The following is an 11139-nucleotide window of genomic DNA, read 5'->3' on the forward strand; positions in this document are numbered from 1 at the left end:
TGCCCCTTCTGGAATATAAGGATTAATAAATAAATTACACTTGAACACGTCTCTACACTTTGTAGATAATTCCTTCGCACATTTTTCCCTCCTTTGATGCTGTGCGCTGAGCGAAAGGTAGAACGGGACATCTGCCAAATAACCCCCGTTTTTGAGCAGGTTTCATAGGCAGTCTTTTCGCTACGGAATGGGATGTGAACTCTGCTGCATGCCCTGAAATTCCGTCACAACATCCAACGACGCAGTTTGTTAATTTACAGACATACTGCGCGTGAAACATTGAAACAACACATTTACGTCGAAGTAACTACATGGACTTGTGAGTTTCGGACTCAAGGTTATTTGCCTGCTTTGAAGTACAACAACGTGATGGCATGGCATTGGAAGCAGGACCGCGAATTCGAGTCGGCATCCGTGTAAGACGATGCTGTTCCCACGATTCGGTCGCACACACCGCAAAGGTCGGCCCGCACAAAAACGAAACATAGGCCAACAAAGCGCGCTCTTGAAAGCATCACTCGAGAAACTTTAAAATCCAGTAACAATCAGCGCATTTTCAGGAATCGCAAGACACTCTACATCACTACGCTAGAGACCACAATGAACAACACAAACCAAGTTCGGTCTTCACTGCAAAGTTTTTGTTTCGCTGCTCGGTGAAGCTGTGCAGGAGTTGCCAGTCGGAAGCACCAAATTTTCGAGGCACTTACCTCACCATCTCGATGGTACATCAAGTTCAGCAGCGAGGAGAGCTGTGTTCAGAGCGAGATTACTTTTCCACAACGAGGGGGCTGGCACCATACACCAACGAAGCGATGCGAAGCTGGGGACAGGCTCACATTTCGCTCGTTTTAACAGTGCTCGCAGTGATATTATGCAGCGTCGTAAATTGATTGCTGCATCGCTGCTGAATGTCACAGTTGAAGTAAACGAGCCAGACAGCGTTGAATGAACGCCTCAGTCAGGCAATCACACATTTACAATGCTCAGCGAGCTCAGCTCCGCAACAGCAACGCTGCAACGCTAGCAACGCTTTCCGCTTGACAACGGCGTTGTCGATGTTCCTCGGTGCGCGAAAAAGCGGTGAGTAACACCTTGACGTTAGTGCTCAAGCTGCCGAAAAAGATCGAAAATGCAAAAAACTACTATAACCACACTTTATCACTATAAAAATATGATGAAACTTGCAAATTGCCTAGCAAAGAGAGCTCGGAAACCGTAAAGAAGAATTGAACAAGGCTTGTAGAAAAGCCACTCACGGGACACTGACCGGGTCTGCATCCATAGCCATGCCAAGCGCAGACGCTAGCGGCCTAGCGATTCTCTCGTAGTGTGTTTTGTACGTTCGTCATGTCGTCGGAACGCTACAGCTTCTCTTTAACAACGTTCAGGTGAGCTTTTGTTATCCAGTCTTTCGCAAGGCTACACTGTGAATAGCTACAAATTCAATGAAATTTGACGCAGTTCATGTTGAGAAGTTATTTCGCTTCTTGCCGGGACCAGTTTATGCTGTGTCATTACATGCACCAACTTCCTCGACATGCTCGCCAGAATAAACGTCGATCCCGGATTGCCCTTTCGTTTAGGAGGCTAAAAAGTTGCCACAAACTGTCCAGGTTTGTGTCTAGGTTCTCGGCTCTTCAGAAAGAGCGGTCCGCGTGCGACACCTCGAAAGAAAGTCGCTGTCGCCTGTTGGTGATTTCAGAGTGCTGGCGTGAACAGTAAACATGCGAGCCCGTGGCGATGCAGGCCTGTCGCGCTCCTGTGTCTGTTCTAAACATTGCAGGTACGCCCTTTCGTGCTTTCTTGCCGTGTGCTTTAGAAAACCGTGTACCAGCTATGCACGCCATAGTGCTGGTTCGTTGTATGTCCCGCTTTTGAAATTGTAGGCTCTCTTTCTAACTTCTTTAGAACAGCCGCAGGTGCTCGATCGGCACGTGCTCGCGTGTTCCCTTTCGTGTTGCTTCTGCCTGTATGTTGCAAGCATCCGAAGAGCTGAGATGCAGAGCAAAACCTTGAATAAAGCAAGGCTCTGAGCTAGTTGGTTCGTGTCTCCTAAATGCAAAATTAACAGCGCAGTTGTAAGGCTGACACAGACACTCTCTGTATCTTGTGGCCGCCGCGGTGGCTCAGTGGCTATGGCGCTCGGCTGCTGACCCGAAAGACGCGGGTTCGATCCCGGCTGCGGCGGTCGAATTTCGATGGAGGCAAAATTCTAGGAAGCCCGTGTACTGTGCGATGTCAGTGCATGTTAAAGAACCCCAGGTGGTCGAAATTTCCGGAGCCCTTCACTACGGCTTCCCAGATAGTCTGAGTTGCTTTTGGACGTTAAACACTATCAAATCAAATCTCTGTATCTTGTCTTTGTTTCCTTCATGCACATGCGCTGTTAATATTGCCCTTAAGACAGAACCTGTGATTGCGTTGTGTCTCCCTGTGTGCAGCCCCTCCGGGAAGCTGGTACAGATCGAGTATGCACTGGCTGCGGTGGCTGCCGGGGCGCCGTCCGTCGGCATCAAAGCGTCCAACGGCGTGGTGCTGGCGACAGAGAAGAAGCACAAGTCCATCCTGTACGAGGAGCACAGCATCCACAAGGTGGAGATGATCACCAGCCACATCGGCATGGTGTACAGCGGCATGGGGCCCGACTACCGGCTGCTGGTGCGGCGGGCGCGCAAGTTGGCCCAGCAGTACGAGCTCATGTACGACGAGCCCATCCCCACCGCCCAGCTGGTGCAGAAGGTGGCCTACATCATGCAGGAGTACACGCAGACCGGGTAGGGGAGCCTTCTCTTCAGTGCGTGAGCATGACGAAACCTCATTTTCGTGGATTGAACTGGCAGCTGAGATATGGTTTATGGCATGAAAACAAGGGACAATCAAAAACAACTTACAGGACACAGCACTAGTAAGTTCCTTTCAGTGGGCAAGGTAGTGCACAGCTGAATCATCATCATCAGCCTGACTACACCCACTCCAGGGCAAAGGCCTCTCCCATGTCACCCCAATTAACCCTGTCCTTTGCCAGTTGCCGCCACTGTATCCCTGCAAACTTCTTAATCTCATCCGCCCACCTAACTTTCTGCCGTCCCCTGCTACGTTTGCTTTCTCTTGGAATCCACTCCGTTACCCTTAAGGACCAGCGGTTATCTTGCCTTCGCATTACATACCCTGCCTAAGCCCACTTCTTCCTCTCGATTTCGACGAGGATGTCATTAACCCGCGTTTGTTCCCTCACCCACTCCACCCGCTTCCGATCTCTTAACGTTGCACCTATCATTTTCCTTTCCATAGCTCGCTGCATTGTCCTTAACTTAAGCTGAACCCTCTTTGTTAGCCTCCATGTTTCTGCCCCATAGGTGAGTACCGGTAAGATACAGCTGTTGTATACTTTTCTCTTGAGGGATATTGGTAAACTGCCATTCATGATCTGAGAGAACCTGCCATATGCGCTCCACCCCATTCTTATTCTTCTAGTTATTTCCCTCTCATGATCCGGATCATCTGTTGCTACCTGCCCTAAATAGACATATTCTCTTACTACTTCGAGCACCTCGCCACCAATTGCGAACTGGTGTTCTCTTGCTAGAGTGTTGAATAGTACTGTGCACAGCTTAGAAAATGGCAGTTTCCTAAGACAGATAAATGGATCACTTAAGAGCACATAAAAGACGCTGACGGAATCGTGCCATCGTGCCCTTTTCTTTAAAGGTGCCCGAAATGATTTTCATGGTGATATTCTAATGCAGCAAATCTATACAGGTGGTCTCTGAGAGTATTCAAGCCAGATATAAAAGCTTAAATTTAAATGTATCCTAAGATTTACAAATAATTTAAAAAAATTGCTGCTCACAAGCGATTGGGGCGACACCTCACCATGTGTTCTGAGCCGTCCATCTTTACCTCGATGATATGAATGGGCAAGCTCAGGCTGGGTGAACCTTCTCATTGGGCATGGGTGGGATGGAGCACTGTAGGGTGCAGTCCCAACGTGTTTTATTTATTAATGCATTCACATTAGGTCAGTGCAAGCGGAGATGGTGACCACTGTCACGCCTGATGTGTGACGCAATGTATACCTTGTGACGTCATCACAGCCTGCTCACCGTGGCAGGTGGCAGTTTAAATTAGTGATTGGTCGCGACAGGAAGGGAAGCCTGGGTCTCACTAGCTCCCATCAATGGCTGTGCTTGAAACAGGCACCTGCCGGGCCAGTGGTATGAGGACTCGCAGCTATCCGTGGATGTAAAGTAGGGAATGACCGATTTTGCATATATGAGTACTACCCTATTAATGCGATTCAAGGCGGAGCTACAACAGAATCAGCAGCTACAGAAAATGCCAGCGCATTCAAACGATCCACCGAGGATCACCTCAGAGTTTCTTTTTTTCGCTATGGCTTCGGCATGCGAGAGGTTGAGGAGGAGCACCTTTTTTAATCGTTGATATCTTCGGTGTAAATGAGGCTAGCCTAAGAATTTTCGCTGTGCAGGGACGAGCGATGGAATACCGATCGCCAGTAGATTCATTCATTCATTCATTCATTTTATTTCCTTAAAAAAGGAGGAGTACGGGACTAAAAGCTCGAACAGCTTGACGAGGTCCCGACCCCTTGTTAGTTGGCATGACAGCAGGATGACGCCCAGTCTTACACAAAAAAAAAATGAAAAAATATCACAAAGCAACGGGTAATACAGAATGAAACAAGTAGATGCCATTTAATGGGCCCGTTTTCCTTCATTCGTGCCTTTTCTGCGCTGTTCCATCATGAAAACGACAGGATGTGCACTGATGCTCCTCGCATGTCCTGTCGTTTTCTTGCCTATGTGCAGTTTTTTTTGTGCTGCATCTTCAAGATTTGTCTTTTTTTGACGCGTGTGTTTTGGGGTGGTGGCCATGTCACTGCTACTGCTGGCTTGCACTGACGTCAGAGCAGAACCGGGAACGGGACAGGAGCCTTTTCTATAATCCCTTTATCGCCCCCTGTTGTGGCCTGCGCTGCGGAAGCTGCGTGCGGTTCACCCACCATGGCATCTGTGGTGTCACGTGCAAGCCATCTCTTTAAACCTTTTACTGTCATTAGCTTCGTATGTTCCCCCCCCCCCCCCTGCATTCGAAAATGCGTGCCAGAACGCAAAGCTAGCATGCTTGGGGTGGTGCTGCCTTCTGTAGTGTGCAGTAAAAACTCGTTGATGCGTTCCTGGTTCATGATTTTCCAGTTCGTATGCTCAAAATCGCAGACATTAAAAATATCCCATGGAGTTGCACTATATTTCTCCTGGTTAATACGTTCCCAGATAACACAGTTTTCGTTACTAGGTTTAAAATTTGACAGATTGTAGTCATATAACACGTTTATGGATCAGCCGCCCAAGTTCAAACATTTAAATGTGCCGAACGGGAAGGCAAGTTACAGTAAGTATTGTGGGGCCATAATAAAGAATGAAAAATAAAGTGTCCCAGGGCAAGTGACTTGAAATACAGGAATGCAACGGCAGTCACTAGCTGTGGTGGCTTCTCTTCAGTGCCTACATGCGATGAGGCGGAGCACCGCCGCCGCCAAGAACAACAAAAGTAAAAATGGCGCACTAACATTCAAGAGAGCCGTTTTTATGGAGACGCGGCATGAAAAGGAGAAACGCTAAGGTTCCTTCATAGTGCATAAGAGCATGGGGGCAAAGCATCTATGAACTGCAGCAATGCACTTACATATGAGCTTAAAACGCAGAAAAACTGAGACAGTTAGCAGCTGCAGCAGCTTCTCCACGGTACTTAGGTGCAAAAGGCGAAGCATCCAAAAATGTCGAAGAGATTTTGGTGACTTTCTTCACTGCTGCTGACGAACCGGATACTTACGCAGTTCCTTCCTCACTCAAGACAACACAGGCGCGGACTGAATCCTGCGAGCACTTGGAAAGGATCAAGTTCAGATCTTGAGCTAGGAAATCCTAATCGACATTTTTATGAAGTGAAATAGTCAATAAAAGTCTTTGTACGTCGGCCAACTGTTACATTTTTCAAAATTAGGCTTTTCAGATCATACATTTTCCCGGATAAGACGTTTTTTCAGGAGCTTTTTTAAAAACGTATCAAAGAGCTTCAAATTTGACCTGAACCAATCCTTGCAAGCAAGACGGTGAGCTAGCAAGAGCATGCAACAAGTGCCAAACGGAAAGCCCTCACTTATGGATGTGCTGCACGCTTAGACCTTGGGATGGACGGTTCACAACATAAAAAAAGTTACATCATCAACAACTATAGAGACGAAAAACATGTAGTTGAGTTAGAACCATCACACACACCTGAATGTTCCTTGTTCACCGTGCAGCTTTCATGGCTCTGATGGCCTGGAGCATCAGTTCGAATCAAGCAAGTTATTTAGAATATGTACAAGTTGTTCGGTCGCATGTTCTTATCATGGGTTGTGGGCAAGGTCACAAGCACTTCTGTTGCAGAGGCTGCCAGTTTCTTTTGCCATTCCTAATTATCTACGTCAATTGTTAAGCTTTCAGTACAGCATTGATGCAGAATAGATGTTTTTACAGCAGTCCCTTGAAAATTGCCAAAAATGTGCATGAAAAATGTTTGCAGCTGGATGTTGCATGCAGCCGTCTCGGCTCTTCCTCATCATATGGGCACAGGAGGAGGGTCAGATCAGAACAGCTTGGGTAGCAGGGGTTGAGGGCAAGGTGTCTTGTCAGCTACAGTGAATGACTGTGTGTGTGTGTCTGGCAGGGGTGTGCGGCCATTTGGGGTGTCCTTGCTGGTTGCTGGCTGGGACAACGGTCGGGGCTACGTCTTCCAGTGCGACCCATCGGTAAGTCACTGACGCGAGTGATGGTGTACGCGTCTTGCTCCCTTTTAGAATGCTGTGTGTGCTTGACAGCTGCCACCATCTCTCGCATGCACCTCTCACTAACATGAATAGCGCAGTAGTAGCAGGTGGATTCATTTTCAAGCACTGGAGCTTGTGGACAGGAGGTGTGCGTGTGCAGAGCAGCCCCGTGAAAAAGGCGGATTGCATGCTGAAAATGAGGTGTTCCTGGTCCACATTCTACTCTGTAATACTGCACATAAATAGACTTATACCCGTGCCACATGGACAGATTTAATGCCATTAAGTACTTACTGCCTTAAGTTTTAATGCCATTTGTGCGATGCCACACGCATAAATTTAATGGCATTAGCCTTACTGCCATTCGCAACCTACTGAGTTCGCCACAGCTCATTCGCCCGTGCAATGCGTACTCTCGTTCCCATTCCACACGCAGAAGAGCATGCAGCTTTGTTAGTAAAAACTTCCTAACCAGTAGGAAATGGTTACTTCTTAACTTTCAGTCAGATGAGGCATCTGTACCGCATTTTCGATGCGAAGAGCGCCATTTTTACCAGCCCTATTGACAGGTACTCTCGACTTATATGCTGACATGCAAGTTTATGCCTACTTTTTCGACTTGTAAAGCAGGAATTGCCGTATTTTCTGGAAAGTTGTTTTTACATTACATTTGAAGAACATTCCCGATATAATGTGCTCATTAAGAATGTTTATATTCAGATGAAATTTTTGACTACTTTGCAAGCGTTATCGTCATCGTCACTTCCGATAATGGCATTAAATGTGGACGTGTAGCACCAACTCCGAAAGAGAAAAGCGCAAAGATGTGCAAGTTCAGATTTTGGCTGCGTATAACTGCGCTTCTTCTAAACGCTTAGAAAAAAAATTCTTGCTGTGGGGTATTCGTGAAGCGGTGTCGTTTTATATTCCGGGCATGTCATAACTTTATTCAATAGTGTTGTAGGGCCCCTTTAAGACATCGGCCCCTCTTATTGACCGTGTCAAGCATGGGGGCACTTATTTTATTTTTTACAAACGATTGCTGGCTTTATTGCAAAAGCCTTAAGCAAGAGTGGGCTACAAGGTAACATTCTTTTTCCGAATAAAAACAAAATCAACGCAGCACGTTTTACACAGCACACAAAGAAATAAATTCCAAAAACAATGACAACCTTATACAATGCAGTATGACACCTCAGATGAGAATGTTATGAAGTGAGCACTGGAAATAAATTTTCTGATGACCCAAAATTTTTAAGAGCTTTTGAGCAATGCTGCAAATGATGTCACTATTGAGGCCTTTACAATATTTGAACTGGGAGCATTCCATTCCCATACAGTACCCAGGAAAAAGGAATCTTTATAAATTTCAGTGCAACTTGGGAACTCCTTCACTTTAAATGAGTGGTAAGACAGTGTGGGGCGACCAGTGACAAGCTCAGTGTGTTTGCTGCTGTTGTGAACAATTAAATACATATACTTTGGTCTTTCACTGTACATCCTAAGCTCTGGAGTCTTCAAATTCGCTTTTTTTAAGTAACATGGTAGGGGATGTCTACCAGCTTTACGCCCCATAAATAATACCCCTGTCAAGCGTACAAGTTAAGTGCACTTAAGGGGAGTGCGCTTCGGCATTCCGAGTGACAATTTGGGCTACCCAGTGCTAAACGGGAAAGCAAAGTGCACTCGTAGTAAAAAGAAATGGCAGCACGAAATGAGCGGAATTTCTGAAGAGGTCGGTGGAAAGGAAAAAGGACTCATAACAATTGGTTGCTTAACATGATAGCACAGATAAAACGAGGTTCAACAGTGTTTAACGATAAAAAAAATAGAAATACTAGAAGAAAAGCCAAGACCAGCCAAGACTATCCATAATTGTGGCAACAAACAAGATGGCGGAGGGCAGCGTGTTGCATCTGATCACGTTTTCTTGTTTTGTTGCTTCGCTTGTAGCTATAACGAACAAATTTTTTTCTGAAAACAGTGTTATAGCATGTAAAATAAAGTTGTAAGTACTTTTTATGCACTATAAAAGTTTTACCCTTGAAGTTGAAGTGTGTTCCGTGAACGCACTCCTAGCGTAGTGCACTCTTTCGAGAGTGACACTCCACTTGTGTCGTTTAGATGTTGCAAAGTGTACTGCGAGTGACACTCTTCCTCTTCGTAAGTGCACTTGCCCGCTTGACAGAGGCACAAATCGTACTGACTTTCTTTGCACATTTCCAAGTTTTTTAATGTTTTCTTTAGTGTGTGGCTCCCATACAACAGATTCCAGTGCAGGTCAAATAAAAGTTTTGTAGGCTAATAGCTTAATTTCCTGCGTTGTGTAGCGCAGAGATTTTGTTAAGTGTCAGAGTTTTTTCATGTTTTTATTTTCAACATTAGAAATTTGCTCGTTCCACAGTCATTATCATCATTATCCTGACTACGTCCACTGCAGGGCAATGGCCTCTACCATGTCTCTCCAATTGACCCTGTCCTTAGCCAGCTGCGGCCACCGCATCCCCGCAAACTTCTGAATCTCATCCGCCCACCTAACTTTCTGCCGCCACCTAACTTTCTACACTTCCCTTCTCGTGGAATACACTCCGTTACCCTTAAGGACCAGCGGTTGTCTTGCCTTCGGATTATACGATCTGCCCAGGCCCATTTCTTCCTCTTGATTTAGACTAGGATGTCATTAACCCGTGTTTGATCCCTGACCCACTCTGCCTTCTTCTGTCTCTTAACGCATACACCTTTTTTTTTTTCCCCCATAGCTCGCTCTGTTGTCCTTAACTTAAGCTGAACCCTCTTTGTTAGCCTCCACGTTTTTGCCCCATAGGTGAGTACCGGTAAGATACAGCTGTTGTATACTTTTCTCTTGAGGGTTATTGGTAAACTGCCATTCATGATCTGAGAGAGCCTGCCATATGTGGTGCACCCCATTCTTATTCTAGTTATTTCTCTCTCACGATCTAGATCAGCACTCACTACCTGCCGACGTACAGTCAGACCCACTTATAACAAAATTGAAGGGCCATGGAAAGACCATTGTTATAACCAATAATTGTTTTAACCGGGTTGTTCCAAAAAAAGAAAAAAAAACATGACAAAGTTTAAAGCATTTATTGACTGGAAATACCCGGAGGGGTTTGATGGTTGTGATTCCTGTAAAAGCTTCTTTATTCGAACTTCAGAGGTCCGGGAAAATGTTCAAATCATCGAATAATCCTGAAAAACTAACAAGAATCGATTGCATCATGATGTATTTGTTTGGTTCCGAAATCAGCCAGTGCTGTAGACACCTGTACATTTCATTTCTGAACCTTTTCTATCCTAAAAAAGTACAATTGTTATTAGAATTCAGCCATCTATCGATACAAGCCCGCTTCAGTTTGTCCTTTTACCTCAGCTTGTCGTGGATGTAACCTGCTAGCCTGTTTGTGGCTTGGCTTTAGATTGTAGTATGTAGTAGTTTGTCGTAGGCTTGGCTTTAGTTTAGTTGCTAGTTGTTGGCAGGTACGATGGCTTGTTATAGTATTGTTGTTACCGTGCAGGGTGCCTATTTTCCCTGGAAGGCGACCGCCATGGGCAAGAACCAGATGAGTGGCAAGGCATTTCTGGAGAAGCGCTATAGCGAGGAACTAGAGCTGGAAGACGCTGTGCACACAGCCATCCTGACACTCAAGGAAGGCTTCGAGGGCCAGATGACGGCCGACAACATCGAGGTGGGCCTCTGTGATGCCTCCGGCTTCCGCCGCCTGTCACCCGCAGAGGTCAAGGACTATCTGGCCAACATTGCCTAGCAAGAAAAAGCATTAAATAAAACAAACTGCCACTGTGTCCACACGTCTCTTGTTGTGTTGGATAGGGCATAGTTCAGGGGTTCTCATCGTATTGTTCCAGCACGACAAAGACAAGGGACAGAAAAAAGGAGTACAAGGGTCTCATCTTCATTGCGCTGGAACATTATGATGAACAAAAACTAGCTTGCCCAATACTGCACACTTACAATATGTCCAGCAAACCCCTGCATTGCCTGGAACACTTTTTGGTCTCCCCAAGCATCTAAATCCATACAGGTTTTAACCACCATCCTTTCTTGTAGTCGCCTTCTCTTGGGATTAGTCTTACTCTTATGTTGAGGTCTACATTGCTAGTGCATCAAGTGCACTTTGTAAAGACTGGTTATGACCCGCCAAGTCTTCTTACTGTGTTCCTTGTTTCAACCCGCATTCACCTATTAGTATTGAAATCTAATTCCTGGAACCCATTCCCATGCATACCTACCAACCCTCCCGATTTGCCCGGGCGACTCCCGA

General features: G+C 45.9%; 2 protein-coding genes across 8 annotated transcripts in view; one reads left to right on the forward strand and one right to left on the reverse strand.

The window, feature by feature from the left end:
• Positions 1-1071, reverse strand: part of LOC149338341 (nuclear factor related to kappa-B-binding protein) — an 83359-nt gene extending 82288 nt beyond the window's left edge. For 3 of the 7 annotated variants that reach the window (XM_089547615.1, XM_089547613.1, XM_089547608.1), the window contains exon 1: positions 711-1070. In XM_089547615.1, coding sequence (XP_089403741.1) covers positions 711-718 — 8 coding nt within the window. In that variant the 5' untranslated portion in view covers positions 719-1070. Of the gene's footprint in view, positions 1-615 lie in introns of all 7 variants that reach the window. The other 4 variants (XM_089547611.1, XM_089547612.1, XM_089547610.1 and 1 more) reach the window with 3 other exon arrangements.
• A 182-nt stretch (positions 1072-1253) lies between these two features.
• On the forward strand, positions 1254-10662 carry Prosalpha2 (proteasome alpha2 subunit). The gene is made up of 4 exons (XM_089547618.1): positions 1254-1391; positions 2445-2777; positions 6736-6817; positions 10375-10662. The coding sequence occupies exons 1-4, from the start codon at positions 1351-1353 to the stop codon at positions 10621-10623; spliced, it is 705 nt and encodes a 234-aa protein (XP_089403744.1). The 5' UTR covers positions 1254-1350; the 3' UTR covers positions 10624-10662.
• Positions 10663-11139: the final 477 nt, after the last annotated feature.

The sequence above is a fragment of the Amblyomma mixtum genome, chromosome 6, assembly GCF_055824585.1.
Source record: "Amblyomma mixtum isolate Tamu chromosome 6, ASM5582458v1, whole genome shotgun sequence".
NCBI lineage: Eukaryota > Metazoa > Arthropoda > Arachnida > Ixodida > Ixodidae > Amblyomma > Amblyomma mixtum.